The following is a 20,998-nucleotide window of genomic DNA, read 5'->3' on the forward strand; positions in this document are numbered from 1 at the left end:
TCAACTCTCCTCAAACAAGAAACATCTATCTGTTACAGTTAGGCCCACCTCTTCTGCTTCCCAACAACTCCTATTTCTCCTTACATGCCTTTGCTCATTCTATCTTCCTTAACTAGTCCTATTCTTTCTATTACATTCATTCATTCAAACAGTACCTTTTCGTGTATCCAATATATTCCAGGAACTATTCTAATATTAGGAAAACAGCAGTGAAAAAAAAGGAAAAATTCCTCATCCTTCTGGAGTTAACATTCTACTTGGGAGAGACAGAACATAAACCAATAAATAAGTAAATATGTTAGATGGTAAAAATACTAAGGAGAGAAATGATGCAGTGCATGGAATAGGGAGAAGTGGGGAGAGTACAATTCAAAACAGGGTTTTCCAGGGAGGCAGCAGTATTATTATGTGATGAGAAGAGAGCCATGTAGATATCTAGGAGAAAGTGTTCCAGGAAGATAAGACTTCGAAGTATGAAGGCCCCAAAGCAGCTAAGTGCCAGGCATTTTTGAGGACCAGCAAGGAGGTCAATCTGGCTGCAGCAGAATCAGGAAGGGGACAGGAACAGAGAATGGGAGTGGAGAGATGGGGGTGGTGGTAGAAGACGTGCAGATCACGTGGGCCTTGTAGAGCACGTTATGTATCAGGAGGGAGGCCTTCCTGAGTCAGCCGAGAAGTGTCACGATATGGAATCTGATGTACAGCATGGCGACTATAATGAACAATACTGTACACACTGTATACTTGAAAGTTGCTATGTCAGTAGGTTTTAAATGTTCTCATCACGACAGCAGCGACAACAACAAGATGGTAATCATGTGAGGTGAGGATGTGTTAACTAACCTTATTGTGGTAAACATCTCACAATACATGTGTATAGCAAATCATCACATGGTACACCTTAAACTTACACCATGTTATACGTCAATTATGTGTCAATAAAGCTGGGGGAAAAAAGGTTATTGGCTGTTGTTTTGGAATAAACTGAAGCGGGCAATAACAAAATCTTGTGAAGTCTAGGAAGTCTTCCTGATGACTCCAGCATACAGTGCTATCTGCTCTCATTTGACACCTGCACCCAGGAGCTATTGCTATCAGGCAGTTTTACTCTTGGCTTGTCCTGCTAGCGTTTCTCTTGTAAGTCTTTCCTCCCCAATAGCATTATGAGCCACGTGAGGGTAGGCAGAGTGCTTCACGCTTCCTTTATATATTTCACAGGGCCTGGTATACATAAATACTTGCCCGCTGGTTGGTACTATTTGAAAGATTAAAAAAAAATATTAGCAATCTCTCTAAAATTGGGAATCACAGTGAGAAATGAGAAAAGTAAGCTTAAGTTGTATGACTCAATAAGAGATAGTGGAAGTTGATTATTCTCTTGACAGTCTTCATATGTTCACTCGTCTGTCCACAGAAACCCTCAATTTAGCTAACTGCTTATAACAAATTTCCCTTCTTACTAAAATATTTTTTCAAAGGCACTAAAAAGCACACAGCTAACCTAACTAGTTTCACATTTTCCCCTTACTTCTGCCTGTTACAATAAGTGTCTTACGCACAGCAGGCATTCTATAAATGTTTTACACTAAACGCTTAAGCAAATGAGTAGTGAAAAGAGATCACAGAAGAGAAAAAAGCAAGGTGCCTGGATATAACTTGATTCTTTTAGCTTCTGAATTATTGTAAATTAACTGAACAGGAAGTCCTAACTTACAAACAGGCTGTATTCTATAAAATTGCTTTGTGTGTAAAAAGGGGTCAACTCTTCTGAATTCTAGTCCTTTTCTCATCATTAAGTAAGTGTAAGTCTAAGTCACTAAAATCCTTTGTACATATGGAAATACTGAAAACTACACAGAACTTTTCGGTAAAACATTATTATATTAAATTCGTGAGTCGGTTTATTAGAACTTGGGACATTTTTTTTTCACTGAACAACTCATAAACCTATAAAACCAACAATTCAGTAAAAAAAATTTTTCACAAATTTTTAAAGGAAGAAACGGTATTGTTGCAAATATACGGCACTGTCAAATTAGGTATCAGGGTAGAAGCTCCATGAGGGCAGAGGATTGTTTCTCTCTTGTTCATGGCTTTATCATTAGTGTTCAGTGTCAGAAACATAGGTGTTGGATATTAAAGTTAGGTTGAATAGAACGTTGTGAATTGGCCACTTACAAAAGCCTTTTTGTGGGACAGTGCACCCACTAGTGAGAAGAGGGTAGGTAGGGAGGTATCAGGGATACACAGTTGCTACCTTAATTGCTAGAGCTGTCTTGTAAGAGGAATCTAAAAGGGGGAAGCACAGGGCAGTGGGGCAATGACTCCATTCTTAAGACTGTGGGATTCCCTGGGAACCTCCTTTATCATCTCCATTATTAGCCACTGATCCACGTGAACTATTCCCTTGGGAATTACTTTGTCCCAGAACATCTCCTACCAATGCCTCTTCTTTTTTGCTTTCTGCTAGCCCCTGACCTGTGGAACAGATAGCAATTCTTACCAAGTAGAAGTGGAAGGGGGACATGGCACTTGAGAAAACTCTTCCTGCTGTCTGGGAAATGACTTTCTGGGGCATGGCTTTGGGCGGTGCTTATATGTATGAAACATGATTTTAATGAGATAAGCTATGTGAACTTCTTCTGAAAATGGCTAAGAACTATTATTTATAACTTAGGATATGGCTGTATAGACATAAAGGCAAGGAATTATAACTGAAAATAGGCATGATAAAAGAGCATCAGGCCACTCAGCTCAGCTAGTTAGGAAACAAGCATCCTCTTAGGTTTGTATGTTTAAAACTTTGGCCAAACAGGTAGTTTTGTACCAGTGGAAAAATATGTTCTGTAGTTGCAGACTCCAGCTTTAACCCTGGTCAGTCATCTGAGCTGTTCCTCAGGAGGGCTCAGATGGAAGAGTAGAAAACCCATCTTCCCTCCAGGAAACTAAACTACCATTGACCCATTAGAACATAATCTTCCTAGGAAGAGAAGAGCAGATTTGGTAGGAATCTGCAATGTTATATGGCGATCAAAAGGGAAAAAATATAATCTGAGCAGCAGGTTGGTAAGAAACCTTATTCTTGCCATGTCAGCATGTATGTACGACGGCAAGAGAGACAAACCAGGCACATTTCCTTACACGCACACTCTGTATAGCCTAGGATGAATGAACAGTAAGAATGGCTAAAAGAACAAGTGCATACTCAGAACTTTTGAAAGGAACCTTGTCAACTGGCTAGACAAAGCCTAAATGGAAGATGATGAAGCTGAAGGAGGGCTGAATAGCCTTTGGGAAGCATTAACGCTTTGAGATTTCTGCTTCATACCAGATTTAACACTTCTAGTTAATCAGCAGTCTCACAGGGGGAACAAAGATATCTTATACGGTCAACCGATGGTTGGATGAATCTGTGGATACGGAACCTGCAAATAACAAGGGAGGACTGTACATATTTATTCTGGACTCTCTTATCCCTAAAGTGTTCATAGAAAGCTTCAAATCCTTCTAGTGGTAAGTTCCCATTGTCTTGTTTCAAAAACAGTGAATGACCTGTTGGTATTTATTGGTCCCACTGATAATGATGTTAAGAATAAAAGATTTTTAAAATAATTATTTATCTCTTAAAAAGAACATTCATCTATTAAAATGGCCCAAATTTTAAAAAGGGGGGAGTGTGGTCCAACAATACCGAAGGCTGGTAAGGATACACAGCAACTGGAACTCTCGTGCACTTTTGGTGAGACTGCAAAATAATAAAGCCACTTGGGAAAACAGCTTAGCCGTGTCTTACAGAGCTACCATACAATCCAGCAATCCCACTTCTAGGTCCTCCCCAAGAGAAATGAAGACATTATGTCCACACAAAACCTGTATGCAAATGTTTTGACAACTTTATTCATAATCACCAAAAGCTGGAAACAACCCAAGTATCCAGGAACTGGTAGATGGACAGTAAGGATGGTGGTGCCTCCTTCCTTACTACTCAGTAAGGAACTAACTACTGATACACGCATCAAATTGGATGAATGTCAAAAGCATTATGCTCAGTGAAAGAAGCCAGGTTCAAAAGACTTGGTGACTGCCTAGATATATGTGGCAAAGAAAAGGGTTGTTCAAGATGACTCTAAAGTTTCTTGCTTGGGTGTCTTGATAAATAAAAATGGGTAAACTTCCCAAAAGAGAACATTGGAGGCAAAGAGAGAATCTTGAGCAATGCCTTATTAGGACCTGGGAATAAGGAGGGCCAGCACAGAGTCAGACAGGGAGAAGAAAACACCAGTAAGACAACATGGTAACTGAATGAAGACAGAGTTTTAAAAGGGCTTAACACAGCTCTGTGTGAGTCACAAACTAACTGCTTCACCTACATTATCATATTTAATCCTTACAACCACCCATGGAGTAGTTACTTTAATTATCCTCATTTTACAAATGGGGAAACTGAAGATCTGAAGTCGTGTGGCTGAGACTGCTGAGCTGGGAAGGAACTGAGGGGGATTTAACTAGAAATCTGACTTGAGAGATTACTCCTTAGCATCTACAGGATCAATGCTACAGAAAGAGCTAGTAATACAAATCAATAAAAAGCCAACTCTAGCATATTACTTGCAATGATTAAAATAACTTTAAAAATGTTTCTACAGTGTTTGTGACATATTTGTTGAAAGTTGTAGAAAGTGGTGCAAACTTCAAGTGGTTCAGCAGATACGTACAAGGCAAAAGGGACAATCTCACATGAATCTACATACTACCAAACTTGTCCTGACATATCTGTTTCTTTACTGATTTACCTCAATTGTTCTGAAAAAGACAACAGGGGTGATACAGAGAAACCAAAATGATGGTGATGAAAACCCATACTCATTCCTGAGGATGACCACAAAGGTACACACCTGACGTGGACCTGAATAAAACTGACCGTTGGATCAAGAATAATTTCCAAATATCTTTCTAAGACCGGATGCTGACATATGACCCTAGGTAGCTAGATCATAAAAAAATCTCAGCAGAGTCTGATCAAAAACAGCATTAAAATAGTTTTCTTTTAGCTGGACATTATCCTTTATAAAGGAAAATGTTCTGAAAAAGGTTTTTGAAAGAGATGTTCAAATGTTTTTCTTTTGTATAAAATTTGAAGAAAATCAAAATGGGAGTGATAGATGCTGCTGATAAATGAGTGGCATAAATTTAAAAGGGAGAATAATCTATAATATTTTCACTGTTTATAATGAACCATAATGAAGTGATAGTAATAGTAAAAAAGGGGGTTTCAGTGAACTCACTGAGGACAAGAACTGCAACTTATTCAACTTTATATTGCCTGCACCCTAGGACAATTTGAAAATGTCTAACCTACACAATGTTTTTCCACTGGAAAATTTCTAAATTTATGATGTTAGCATATCTGCATTATTTTAAAATGGTTTGTTCACCAATTTAAAAAAACCAGTAATTAAACACTGAAGGGAAAAATGGAAGGAAGAACTAGGAAATGTGCTTAAAAAAATAAGGATAGAGTTAAGACAAAAAGGAATAAGACAGGACAGGAATACAAATATGTAACAAGAAGATATTTTTGTTATTATTCTAAAGTTCTGAATAAAAACAGATACACCAAAACAGATAACTGTAACCAAAACATAGCGTGAGCCGATATCAGCTTGCAAATAAAATGTGTGCTTCTTAGTGATCAGTCTAAATTAGAAACCACTTTTAATACTTTATTTAATACTTTATCTTACTGCCTGGGTTTCCTGGGGTATCCTGGGTTTGTACTCTCTTTAGTGTTTCTGCTAAGGCAATTGAAAAGCTATGTGACTAAATATCTCTTTCATCAAATTTGACGGTTTTCTCCTGAAGGCAAGTATTTTAATGGACTCCACAAAGTACTACACCAGTCAAGAATACGTTTTAAACAATAAAATATTTTAAAAATTGGTAAAGTGATGTTCCTTTCCTCTTCCTTACTCATTTGTGGTATGACAAACTAAAAATTATTTTAAAAGATAGTAGTTACATCTAAAATAGTTTGTGACTATATACATCAAAATACATTTCTGCCTGTTGATTTTTTTAAGGTATTTGTTTAACATCTTGTAAAGGTCTATTAAAGTTTTTCACAATACATATTGCTTCCAATAAGATGAAACACATTAGGAAAATATTCAAACCCTTAAATGTTCACGTTAATATTTAAAAAATGAGATTAATCTTTCCAAGAACCTTTATATTTTTTTAACTGCAAAAACCCTAGCATACACCAGAACTTCATTCTAAGTGTAAGACTTTTGCCCAAAGCAAAAGCACTCAATATATTATTTTAATAATGAAAACCTCAAGTATGAGAAACCAAGCTGTGTGTGCAAAAAAAATAAACCATTTAGGTGAAAAGGTAACAAACATTCAATTGAAGGATAATGCAGCCCTGAGGGAAAATATGCATATGAATGAAGTTTATGAAATTGGTCCAATGCCTCTGTAAAGAAAAAATAATTAGTTTATCTTAAAGCTGCCTATAAAATGTTTTCAATATTGCTGTATGAATTATTTATAGAAAAATGTACATTTAACTTTAAAGCAACCACTTTACTGTAAGATGTTGAGTGCTGTGGGAGAAACTAGCAATAAGAATATATTGTTCTATGTATGTAATATCTGGGAGACTCCTTTTAATTACAGGCTTTTCAAAAAAGTTCAGATTTATTATCAATGTGAATCAGTAATATTTCATTCAACTCCTTTTCAAATTTGAGAAGTTAAAATGACAGTGGGATATCAATTAAATTTTTGGATTTTACACAGAATGCTCGTTCAAGTTGACAAATACATGAGGGTGTATTACTTTGAAGTCATGACTGCTACTGCAATGAATGAGCAAACATGTCTAAGCTTAAATAATTTAAAAAACTATTTTTAATGTTTTTGAAGTTAGTGCAGAGTTTTATTAGGGAAAAGATCTGCATTTGAGGTTTTCCTATAATGATACTCAATGTGTTACATAAAACGTTTAAATGGGTTCACCAAGCCACATATGCTTACAGAATATTCCTTTTGACCAGTTTTCTGATTAGTACTTAAAGCGGCACAGACTCTAGGGGGAGCCCCATAGTGCTTGGATACTATATGTAAGCCTGTTGTTTTATGAACTTTTCTTCAGAGAATTATGATAGGAATACCTTGATCCCATGCCTCCCCAAAAACATGGAAAATGAGTGTTAGTTATGTCCAGATTCAGGCAAATCACTATAAAGGAAAATCACTTAAAAAAAAAGTGTCTTTAAGGAAATCAAAAAATACCTAGAAACAAATGACAATGAAAATACAACGACCCAAAACCTACAGGATGGAGCAAAAGCAGTTCTAAGAGGGAAGTTTATAGCAATAGAATCCTACCTCAAAAAACAAGAAACATCTCAAACAACCTAAACCTACACCTAAAGCAATTAGAGAAAGAAGAACAAAAAAACCCCAAAGTTAGCAGAAGGAAAGAAATCATAAAGATCAGATCAGAAATAAATGAAAAAGTAATGAAGGAAACAATAGCAAAGATCAATAAAACTAAAACCTGGTTCTTTGAGAAGATAAACAAAATTGATAAATCATTAGCCAGACTCATCAAGAACAAAAGGGAGAAGACTCAAATCAATAGAATTAGAAATGAAAAGGGAGAAGTACAACTGACACTGTAGAAATACAAAGGATCATGAGAGATTACTACAAGCAACTACACGCCAATAAAATGGACAACCTGGAAGAAACGGACAAATTCTTAGAAAAGCACAACCTTCCGAGACTGAACCAGGAAGAAATAGAACATTTAAACAGACCAATCACAAGCACTGAAATTGAGACTATGATTAAAAATCTTCCAACAAACAAAAGCCCAGGACCAGATGACTTCCCAGGCGAATTCTATCAAACATTTAGAGAAGGCCTAACACCTATCCTTCTCAAACTCTTCCAAAATATAGCAGAAGGAGGAACACTCCCAAACTCATTCTATGAGGCCACCATCACCCTGATACCAAAACCAGACAAAGATGTCACAAAGAAAGAAACTACAGGCCAATATCACTGATGAACATAGATGCAAAAATCCTCAACAAAATACTAGCAAACAGAATCCAACAGCACATTAAAAGGATCCTACACCATGACCAAGTGGTGTTTATCCCAAGAATGCAAGGATTCTTCAATATACGAAAATCAATCAATGTGATACACCATATTAACAAATTGAAGAATAAAAACCATATGATCATCTCAATAGATGCAGAAAAAGCTTTTGACAAAATTCAACACCCATTTATGATAAAAAACCCTCCAGAAAGTAGGCATAGAGGGAACTTCCCTCAACATAATAAAGGCCATAGATGACAAACCCATAGCCAACATCAGTCTCAATGGTGAAAAACTGAAATGATTTCCTCTAAGACCAGGAACAAGACAAGGGTGCCCACTCTCACCACTATTATTCAACATAGTTTTGGAAGTTTTAGCTACAACAATCAGAGAAGGAAACGAAATAAAAGGAATCCAAATCGGAAAAGAAGTAAAACTGTCACTGTTTGCAGATGACATGACACCATACATAGAGAATCCTAAAAATGCTAACAGAAAACTACTAGAGCTAATCAATGAATTTGGTAAAGTAGCAGGATGCAAAATTAATGCACAGAAATCTCTTGCATTCCTAGACACTAAAGATGAAAAGTATGAAACAGAAATTAAGGAAACACTCCCATTTGCCATTGCAAGAAAAAGAATAAAATACCTAGGAATAAACCAACCTAAGGAGACAAACTACCTGTATGCAGAAAACTATAGGACACTGATGAAAGAAATTAAACACGACACAAACAGATGGAGAGATATACCATGTTCTTGGATTGGAAGAATCAGCATTGTGAAAATGACTATACTACCCAAAACAATCTACAGATTCAATGCAATCCCTATCAAACTACCACTGGCATTTTTCACAGAACTAGAACAAAAAATTTCACAATTTGTGTGGAAACACAAAAGACCCCAAATAGCCAAAGCAATATTGAGAAAGAAAAACGTAGCTGGAGGAAGCAGATTCCCTGATTTCAGACTATACCACAAAGCTACAGTAATCAAGACAGAATGGTACTGGTACCCAAACAGAAATATAGATCAATGGAACAGGATAGAAAGCCCAGAGATAAACCCATGCACATATGGTCACCTTACCTTTGATAAAGGAGGCAAGAGTATACAATGGAGAAAAGACAGCCTCTTCAATAAGTGGTGCTGGGAAAACTGGACAGCTACATGTAAAAGAATGAAATTAGAACACTCCCTAACACTGTATACAAAAATAAACTCAAAATGGATAAAGACCTAAATGTAAGGCCAGGCACTACAAAACTCTTAGAGGAAAACATAGACAGAACACTTTACTACATAAATCACAGCAAGATCCTTTTGACCCACCTCCTAGAGTAATGGAAATAACAACAAAAGTAAACAAATGGGACCTAATGAAAGATAAAAGCTTTTGCACAGCAAAGGAAACCATAAACAAGACGAAAGGACAACCCTCAGAATGGGAGAAAATATTTGCAAATGAAGCAACTGACAAAGGATTAATCTCCAAAATTTATAAACAGCTCATGCAGCTCAATATCAACAAAACAAACAACCCAACCCAAAAATGGGCAGAAGACCTAAATAGACATTTCTCCAAAGAAGATATACAGATTGCCAACAAACACATGAAAGGATGCTCAACATCACTAATCAGAGAAATACAAATCAAAACTACAATGAGGTATCACCTCACACCAGTCAGAATGGTCATCATCAAAAGATCTACAAACAATAAATGCTGAAGAGGGTGTGAAGAAGAGGGAACCCTCTTGTACTGTTGGTGGGAATGTAAATTGATACAGCCACTATGGAGAACAGTATGGAGGTTACTTACAAAACTAAAAATAGGACTACCATACAAATCAGCAATCCCACTACTGGGCATATACACTGAGAAAACCATAATTCAAAAATTCATGTACCACAATGTTCATTGCAGCTCTATTTACAATAGCCAGGACATGGTAGCGACCTAAGTGTCCATTGAAAGACAAATGGGTAAAGAAGATGTGGCACATATATACAATGGAATATTACTCGGCCATAAAAAGAAATGAAATTGAGTTATTTGTAGTGAGGTGGATGGACCTACAGACTGTCATACAGAGTTAGTCTGACTGTCATACAGTAAATCAGAAAGAGAAAAATAAATACTGTATGGTAACACATATATATGGAATCTAAAAAAAAAAATGGTTCTGATGAACCTAGGGGCAGGACAGGAATAAAGATGCAGATGTAGAGAATGGACTTGAGGACACGGGGAGGGGGAACAGTTAGCTGGGATGAAGTGAGAGAGTGGCATGGACATATATACACTACCAAATGTAAAATAGATACCTAGTAGGAAGCAGCTGCATAGCACAGGGAGATCAGCTTGGTGCTCTGTGACCACCTAGAGGGATAGGGAGGGTGGGAGGGAGATGCAAGAGGCCGGAGGTATGGGGATATATGTACACGTATAGCTGATTCGCTTTGTTATAAAGCAGAAACTAACACACCATTGTAAAGCAATTATACTCCAATAAAGATGTTAAAAAAAACCCAAAAACGCCATTCACTCAGAAAAAGAGAAAAGTCTCCTTAGAATATATCTCATTTTTAAAGCTAAAACAAGGCAGCCCAAGGGGAAATGTGTCTTGGCTGAGAAGCAGACACTTTAGGGCACCAATAACTGAGTAGTGGCTCCTTTGCTTTCTCTGTTCTCAGTCAGTGACGTGGTAAGTCACACTCTAATTGGCCTCTAGCTTAAAACTTGGGGCTCTCCTAAAATAGTGTCATTTGACTGCACAGGAAGCAGAAATATAATAATAATAAATAATTTTAAAGGGCATTACCTAAATTTAATGTACCTTGAATTTCTAAAATTAGTATGACAATTATCGATTTATGAACACTAGAGGGCAGTATAACACTAGAAGGTATATTTAAATTACATATCTAAAAGTGGCAAACACAAGCCAGTACGTTTTTTTAACATCAGAATCATAATAATTTAATATATTAGTTCCTTTTTAGGTTGCTAAAGTACAAAGCATTCTTTCGTGTATCATTTTAGATATAACTTACTTTGCAAAATCCAAATAAGAAATGTGCCCATGATAAAACCCTGGTTTCATCTCTTTCCAGGAAGTTATATTCTTTACAAAGCGCACCTAAAAAAGGAGAACATACTCATTATTTAAGTACAATTTAAAGAAAATGAAGTTTGGTGATAGCAAAATACTTTTCATTTAGACATTCAAAAGCAATCACACCACTTTGACAATTACAGAGCTTGAAATACAGGCTTCAACTAAGGAAAGCAGTGACCTGTAATTGCTAATTCATCATAGAGAAGCTACTATCACCACACTCAGAAAAGAGTGAAAGAGGATCCTGAAAACAAAACTGCACAAGGCAACCATTTACGACACAGTAGAGTGAGTACATTTATATGGGGAGGGGAAGGGAGGGGAGGGGAGGGGAGGGGAGGGGAAGGGAAGGGAGGGGAGGGGAGGGGAGGGGAGGGGAAGGGAGGGGAGGGGAAGGGAGGGTGGGTACCAACACCCAAGGTGAAGCAGGCAGCACTTCAGTATGGGGATAGTCTATGCAAATCTGTTTTCTTCTCAGAGACTTGTTATTCATAAAAATTCTCATTTATTAATGACTCAACAAATAACAAATATCAACTAATCCTTAATCCAAATGATTAAAGAAAGGATGAGAAACAGAAGACTTTAAAGAGCTAAGAGCAGATATCATAAGCTTGAGCAGATATCATTAACTTGTTGATAAAAAAGCTTAATAAAATTAGAGGTGTGATACACATAAAATTTTTAAGATATCTAAATATGACTATTTTAATCTATTGGAATTAAAAGTGTACAAAAGATTAGTTAATATAAACATTATTTAACTGTAAATATATTATTAAAATGTTAAAAATTGGTTAATATAGAACTTTATAAACCAGCTGCAAGGCAGTGATACATAATTTCTCAAAGAAAAATGGTATAAATTTCTAATAAGAAAATCTCTGCATGATCAACAGTAGGTGGTTGAGAATCTCTTCTGAAGACTAGAGACAGGGTGGGGATGGGTGAGGGGTTGGGGGCCCAGTGCCCCCTGCTGCACTGAAAGCATCTGCAAGCTGTGACCTCAGCCTCTAACACACAGGACTGTCAATCACATACTTTTGACAATTTATCAATCTTTCATTTACGTTTTAGAATAGAGTTAGTCACATGGAGATATTCTGGCACACTTCTTACCAGGTCAGTCAATAAGTTAATAGCCATGAATGATGGCTACCTCCTGGATAAGGCCCATTGTTAAGGACAGAGTAGGGAAACAGTGCAGAAGCAACCTTATGTCGGAGGATGTGAACTAAGGAAAAATGGAAGATTCTGGAAGTAGAATTTATTTTTTAGGGGAAGCATCAATAACTCATATACTAAGAGAAATAATGGAGTTTTTAGAAGGGAAATGAAATGAATCTTATGTTATTATCTTACACACACAGATCCTTAACATCTGAAAATTGGATGTAGATAACAAAATTATTTTGCATTAGAGAATACACAATTATATTTTTGCAGATATTTGCAGTTTTTCCCCACCAAAACAGAAGAGCCAAACAAATGTGTGATTTGAGATTACCAGGTTCTTTCCTATTTCTTCTTCAAGTAAGGCATCAAATAGAATAAAAATATCAAGTGACAAGTGAAAAAGAAACAGAAAATAAAAAATTACATAACCCATAAACTGAATCCTTAAAAAAATTTACATGTTGAATATGAAAAATCCTTATAATTTTCACTTAATGGTAAATTAAACAAGCTTTTGATTCCATGAAAATCAGTTTCAGTATTTCAGCACCAAATGAGGGAGAAATAGAAGGCAAAGAGAATAGGAATGGTAGGTGATGGTTCAAGGGTGCTTAAGACATATTTACAACTCAGCTCTATTTTCCAGAAGCTGATTTAATATGGATGTGATGGTGTAAGAGGGAAATGAAAGGAGACGCCAGATTGAAGTCTGACAAAACTGTGCTATATAAGCCAAATGTTAGAGGATCATAGTACACTGTGATGAAAGACTTAGGTGTAAACTTCAAGTATTCTTTTTTCCTCCACCCTTCCAAAGAACAGTCAAGATCAAACTAAATCCTCCTAAAGACACACTTCATGTGTCCTTCGATGTGAGGTGAAGAGCCCAGGAAGCTGGATGAGATCTGGACTGCTGCCGGGCTTCCCAAACTCAACGTGCAAATGAATCATCTGGGACTCTTGTTAAAACACAGATTCTGATTCAGAAGGTCCGGAGTGGGGCCCAAGTTTCTGGACTTCTAACAAGTTTCCACGTGATGGCCAGGTCAATGGGCCACACCAAGGAACACGACTTTAGCGTGTGTGGGCCCAGGACCTAGCTCTTGGTTTTATCAACGTGAAGCTTGTTTCCGCAGCACCTGCAAAGGAGGCCTGAGGTCTACAGAAGCTCTTTAGCAAGGATATATTCTCATAGTCACTGCTTTTGTGATATGGAAAAAAAGTATACTGAAATAGAACAATTTTTTAAAGAATATCTTATAAGCTACCACAATATATAAAAAAGAATGGGGGACGGGAGCAGAATGACCCTGGTACTCAGTCTTCTCCATCTACCCACACACAGTGATGCCAGAAGCACGTCAGAACCAAAGCATGCCAAGAAGCACAGTATAAAAAGTAACAAAATAAGTATAAGGGTTATGCCTCCAGGTGGACTCAGGGAACAGAACAGAACAAGGCATGAATCTTCTACTGCTGTCACCAAACTCAAACTCTCTTGTTTATAGAATCAGCATTTTAGAGGTGAAAGGGCCAAGGATATCCTGTACTCGTTATTTTATAGATAAAGAAACTGAAGCCCAAGAACCGTATACCTCAGATTTTGGTCCAATCATCCTTCTATACCACTAGCTAATTTCTTTAATCTATTATTGTCCAATTTAAACAAGGGAGGGGGGAACCAGAAGGATTTGAAAGAAGAGCAGACAGATATCGTTTGTACTATAATTCTGATCAACAAACTTGGACACTGAGAATTTCAGGCTTTATCCACTGTTCAGGAAACCCCTGAGATCCAGTCATTCAAAACTCCTCAACCTCTAAGATCTCAAAGCTCTGTTGATATATCTCTCTCAATTGTTTATTTTCCTCATTACATTCATTATAATCTCAACTTCCAATCCGCCCTGCTCACTACTCTCATATTGCTCATACTGAATAACCCTTTTTCAACAATGCTCGCTGACTTACTCTTGCCTTTTCATTGTCTTGGGTAACCTCAGGGGTTGAACACTGCTGGTCAAACCTAAGAGATCCAGTCTAAATGACTCTGTAGGACTTTGAATTTTATTTTACTAAATTAATTCTGACATAAATTCAGTGGGTTATTCTCTACACTATATTATTGCTGTCTCCAAAACCCACAGAATCTTTCTCTAATCTCCAGCTGAGAGAATACTGAAGGCTACGTACTTAATATATATGTATTTGTATGTTTTTTCTTTCATCTCATCAACGTTTAACTCAGGCAATCTGCTAAAGTCTCATTAATAAAGCTGTGGCTGATTTACAATTTGCAATAAATCAAAAAGATGCTGAGCTGAGATTTACTTCACAGGAAAGAAAAAAGTGCTAAGCAAACAAATGTTGTCAATAAGTTAAAGTGGTGGTTCACACTCATCTGGAGAATGGCCTGAGCATTTAGAAGTGTCACTTACATACAACTGAAATTCTACACCATCCTAATCTCCTCTTCAAAAGTGATCTGCAAGGACATAACGATCTAATTAATCCTCTTTGAAGAACAGTATTTTTTTAACATTTTCCTTTCAAAGTATTAATTTAGCCACTTCTCCTTTTAGCCATGTTTAATATTTATCCTCTTAGTTCTCCAGAGTTTTCCCTACCCTCCTCTCTCTTCATCTTCACTTGTTCCCTTTCACCAGTCTAGCTGCAGTTCCTGCCCTGTCATTTTCTGCCTTCTCGCCTCTTCTGTACCACTTGTCTCTCAGTGTTTCTTCTGGTTTTCCTCTACAGTGGTGCATTCTGCCCAAGACCTTGAGATAAAGCTCTGGAATAGAGAGGAGTAGGGGAAAATGCAGATCAGGTGAGCAAGCTTTTACTCAGTTCATTTTATAGATTCTTACTGACTATGATACTTGGCACTAATGAACGATAAAGTGAGAGGCAAAAAGGAACAAAGCTAGTAGTATCAAATGAGGTTGAGTCTGAAGACACCGAAAACTCTTGGGGAAAAGAAATAAAGTCACCATAGTGACCTTATCCAAAGAGAATTTCCATACTCTGATTGCAAAAGGCTATCAAGAAGATGTTTCAGAAGTAGTAGTTAGATATAGTACAGGAAAAGAGATGTTTTTATGGCTAGCCTGGAGCAGATTCTAAACTGTGATTTTTGTCAGATTTTATAACTCAAGCAGAGTCAGGTTAGCAAGTAATCACAAGATGCCTTTAGGGAAAACACAAGCAACAACGTAGGGAGTGGTGTTGTGATTTATTTGCTAGTCGAACCAGACCTGAACCCGTGCTATAAGAAAAGCTGAGAAAGCACCATCGCACTAACACTATATCTAGACTTATATTCTTAATGAGATTAATCTCAACATTATGATTATCTGTGATCACAAAAGAACTTGTTTTCACTATCTAAAAGTAGGAATGTCATCCCGAACATCCTGGCCAAATTCCAACTTTGTAATTACTACCTATTGAGTGAACACTGCTATTAACTTGGGTAATTATACATACCAAACTCCTACTCATGCATACACTTAAAGTAAACATTCATTGTACAGCTGTGGGTAGTTTTATGAGACTACATTAGACAGAAAGTTTTCTACGCAAAGAGAAAACCTGAGGAATGGTTGGATAAAATATAAGAAAGGTTCAGCAGCAATAGAACATAATATACTATCTTCACTAAAATTCAGAACTGTGTTGTTCAATCACTTTTTTTTTTTTTTTTGTGGGAGGGGGCGTATGTGTCCCAAATCACCTGAGGTAAGGAGAGGTCATGCTCATACTGCTATCAATCAGGGGCTACCTCTGCCAGCAGTTATCATCACGGCATCATGCTCAGCTAAGAACTGCCTTCAGAATCTAAATGGGTTCATTTGTTCATTCATTCATTCAACAAAAAATTTATGTATCTACTATGTCTCAGGCACGGTTCTAAGCACAGGGATACAAGGTGAACAAGGCAAGGTTCCTGCCCTTAAGGAGCTTAAATTATAATAGAGAAAAAGACAGTAAACAAATAAATCAATAAGTAATTGGAAAGATACTGAAAGAATGATGGTACACAGTAAGTTGGAAGAGGTATTTCATATATAGGATGGCCAAGTAAGGTTTTGCTATGAAGAGGTCATTAAGCTGAAACCTTAAATGGATAACACGAAGCCAATTGTGAGAAGCCAGAAGTGTGTTCTAAGAGGAAATAAGTATAGTGGCCTTGAAGCAGGAAAGGCTTGGTGCATTCAGAGAACCAAAAGGCCAGTGTGGCTAGTAAATGAGAGGTTGAAGCGAGGGACAATGGACAAGGGCTTGATTAAGAAGGACCTGTTGGCCTAGATAAGGAATTTGGATTTTCTTGTGGAGGTAGGAATACGAATCTAAAGATAAGTAACTCACCATCCTGTGAAGATTATAATATGCATCTTCCCATCACTTCACTGAGAATCCTATTCTAGATCTTTGCTACTCAAACTTTGGTTCAAGGACCAGAAGCATCAGTTTTGGCATTAACAGGAAGCTTTTTAGAAATTCAGAATATCAGGCTTTATCTTAGTCCTTCTGAATAGGAATCTGTATTTTAACTGGTGTTCAGTATACACATTATAGGTTGAGAGGCATTCATCTAAAGTGTTGTTCTGAAAAATCAGTATCTGCAACTAATATCAAACCATATGTGCTACTGCAAATGACCAGAAGTTGGTTTAACAGTAAGTTAGAAAGAAAAAAAAAATTACTACACTGTTCTACAGAGAATGCAAATTCTGGATATTTCCAGTTTCTTAGAAAGACCTTAAATATGATCAGAACTAAATATGTGAGAGCAGAAAAGAATTAAGAAAGATCATAAAAGATGCTGCCACTTCACCTATTTGGCATAGTACTTTAAAGACAACATGTTCTGTAATACAGAGATATTTTGTGATAGCAGAGTAAACTTCATTTTCCAACTAGAAGAGCTGATTACCTGTCTCCTGCCAATTCCTGTCTATTAACAGAGTAAAGCCCAAATCTCAAAAATATAACTTTCATGACTGAGTCCACCTCATTCTTATCACTTAGTCTTCTCATGCCTTATATTCTCAAATGTTTATCTTCTAATCTCCTTGTTCTAACTGTTCCTCAAACATCTTAATTTTGAAAAATTCCTAAACTACGGAAAAGTTGAAAGAATAGTAGTCAACATCTGTACACTCTTCACCAAGGGTAACTGTTAACGTTTTGTCACTTCTGTTTATCTTCTTCTTTCCCCCTTTTTCTCTGTGCACACACACACTTATTTGTTTCTGAATCGAAGTAGCAGACGTTTTTGATCAAGGATCCAATCATGGGTCACAAAATACATTTGGTTTTCATGTCTCTTTAGTCTCCTCTAGTCCATCTCCCCCCACCCCTTTTTTTTGGATGTCATAACATTGACACTTTAGATGAGTTCAGGACAGTTGTTCTAGAAAATGTTCTACAATATGGATTTGCCTGTTTTCTCAAGATGAGGTCCAGGTTAAACATTTTGGTGAGAACACCATAAACTGATGTTGTCTTTGAATAGTCCTCATAGTTTCTGCGATTATGTTTTACATTCCGTAGTAAATTATAAATAAGCTCCTTGAAAGACACAGCCTTGCTTTTTATTTCTTTGGTAATTCCTCAAAGAATGTAGAATAATCTCTGTACACATTACATACGCAATAAATAAATGAAAACTTGCAAGCAGAGTTGAGAACTGTTTCTAAGAATACCCATAACTGTTACACATTGAATACTTTTATACCAGACTAGAAACATTTGGGCTTTGCCTCTAAAATTTTTCTGAGACATAATTAAGCAAGTAAACAGTTTAGCACAGTCCCCAGTACAAAATACATCTAGGAAAGAGCTGGGGCTAAAGGCAGATAGATATTAAGCAGACTGGACTGCTGAGGTTGGAAGGTGAGGGAATAAAGGGTGTAATCACCTATTACATCCCAAAATATTTTTATGAGTAAACTGGGCTTTAAATGGAAGATTGGGACAACAGCAGGTTTAATAAAAATCTCATCTTTTAAGTCTCACTTGAGTTAGATACTGATTAGAAACTATTTCTCAGAGAATAAAGAAGAGCAAAATAGGTCATTTATTAATTCCTATATAAATAATAGGGCAGTTGAGAACAGTTCACAAGGACAATAAAAGTATGGTATTAAAATCAAGTGTGTTATACAAGATGGGGTTCAGGGGATATTTTTTAAAATTGTTTTCAAGGCATCTAATAACTCAAAACTTCACATCTAAATGAAGCTTACTAGATTGAAAGTGAAATTAAAACACTATCTAATATGTCATGCAAAGGGAAGGGAAGCGATACCTATGACTTGTTTGAAGAACTGCTTCTACACAGAACAAGACACCAGTAAGTAATTTAGATATGGTATATTAGAGAACATTTGGTATATAAGCTATTCCTAATTGAGACCAGGTGTTGAACTACCAGCTGACATTTTGAAGTATGCCAGCTAGTGATTAAGACTATTCTACTCCGCCCAAACATGTTTTAAGTGTTGTTCATTATATAATCCAGTTGCCTTTAAGACAGTGTTTACGCTTCTCTTTTGCTGCATATATTTACACACACACACACACACACACACACACACACGACAAGCTACTGAAAGAAACACAGAAGTTTTGTCTCATCCAAATGCAACCGGGGAGATGTACCACTACATGATGCCTATCAATGTCTTATGTGGTGAGCTTCTGTAGATTTATATTTCATGAGGAAAAAAAAAAAAAAGGTCAACGTCATTTTCAGAAATCTCATAGCTGCCAGACAACTTTGTAATGCTGGACAGAAAATTTGGACACAAATTCTAAAAATCTGAACAAACAAGCTGGCTTTATTTTTCTAAACAATACTACTGAAGAAATCTAAAATTATTATGTGAGTGCTAAGAAATGTTCCTTTTAAACCAAGATATATTCTGAAAAGCAATCATGCAGATACACTTAAAATCTACTACACACTGTATAAAACCTGATGATTTAAGATACTTGCCCTTGAGATATACAATATTACATAATGAATGGTTTTTATGACCCACTTAGCTAAATAAGCTCATGTTTCTTCTCATTTACAGAAGAGTTATTTGATTTGGCTGATGAATGTAGGTTTTTGGTTTTATAAAAAAGAGTAATTAGGGATAATTCAGAGAGCCAAGAATTACATGGGCAGATGATATGCCATATACAATTAGCCTTTACAAATAGCCCTCTAGCAAGAAAGTGATCCTAACCTTGTGTATCCATGTTATTCTCTTGCTTCAGTGCGAGGATTACAGGTATGCTAAATAGCGGGATAACAATCAATTCTGTGACAATAAAACAGGTTCAGCTATCTTCAGTCAAACAGATAAACACATTCTAACTATATGACTATCACAAATACCTTTCTAATAAGTTACCTCAATAAGGTATTTGATCCTACATAGTATTTTCAAATATTATCTTTTCGTCTCATGGGGCCTAATTCCCATTCCCTTCAGTGTTTGTAGAGAGAACTTTATAATTATAGTCAGAACTCCAGGTGTGAAGAAAATATCTGAAACTATTGCTAAAGAGGGGAGTCAATTTCATTTCATGACAACTTGCTCCACTTTTCCTAAAACCATTTCATAAAATTATCTATCTACCTGTTTATCTAAAGATTCTTAACAACCTGAAAGGCAAGATTATGTTAAAATTATAAGCCGCAATCCCTGTTTGTCAGGAGTTTATAGCTAATACTTACAAAAATTATAGTAAAGATAAGATGAAATGCAGGAGTCTAGTCACAAAACTGAATCATATAGAACATAGGTATTCATCAAATAAAGATTTCTCAATCATAAGTGGAGACAATATAATGATTTTTATTGCAGGGCATCTGATAAAAATATTTCACATTTTTAAAAGGATACCATACTGAAGAGCATCAATATTCTCTTCAAAAATTCAAGAATGTGAAGAATGTAAAATTATAGGCAAGTTCGGTTGGTCCTTTCCCCCAAGAAACTTACAATCCACTGGGCTCATCATATATATCCCTTAAAATGCTTTATCTCTTTGAGATACAAAATTTGAGTTAGGAAGTGTCAGAAAACATTACGCATCCCCTACGTGGTATTTACCTGATCTTGCAGTGACATTACTGGATTATTTTTGGTAGTGTTGATGTGAAGAACATGGTATTTATTCTTTGCACATAGGTCATAGGCAATATTGGTAAAAGAGGTGCTTGCAGTTTTGGGGACTCTGTTATAAATGATCACCATGTCTTCTTCCTCATCTAAAGCTGCGTCTTGCCGAGGGCCATCCATCGTATGTCGCTGCTCAATCTCTCGAACTTCATGTCTTGCAATAGCCCTTTCTGCAAAGAAAAACAGATTATGAACTTAGTATTAAAAGACACTATAAGGGGGCTTCCCTGGTGGCGCACTGGTTGAGAGTCCGCCTGCCGATGCAGGGGACGCGGGTTCGTGCCCCGGTCCGGGAAGATCCCACATGCCGCGGAGCGGCTGGGCCCGTGAGCCATGGCCGCTGAGCCTGCATATCCGGAGCCTGTGCTCCGCAACGGGAGAGGCCAC

At 36.7% G+C, this 20,998-nt stretch overlaps 1 protein-coding gene across 2 annotated transcripts in view; it reads right to left on the reverse strand.

Annotated features, from left to right (window-relative positions):
* Positions 1 to 20,998, reverse strand: part of HS2ST1 (heparan sulfate 2-O-sulfotransferase 1) — a gene marked incomplete at its 5' end in the record, with an annotated part of 184,560 nt that overhangs the window by 18,991 nt on the left and 144,571 nt on the right. For both annotated transcript variants that reach the window (XM_082666324.1, XM_082666325.1), the window contains 2 exons: positions 11,188 to 11,273; positions 20,543 to 20,781. In XM_082666324.1, the coding sequence (XP_082522450.1) occupies positions 11,188 to 11,273; positions 20,543 to 20,781 (325 nt within the window). The remainder of the gene's footprint in view (positions 1 to 11,187; positions 11,274 to 20,542; positions 20,782 to 20,998) is intronic.

The sequence above is a fragment of the Grampus griseus genome (assembly GCF_964374135.1).
Source record: "Grampus griseus genome assembly, chromosome: 1".
Classification (NCBI taxonomy): Eukaryota; Metazoa; Chordata; class Mammalia; order Artiodactyla; family Delphinidae; genus Grampus; species Grampus griseus.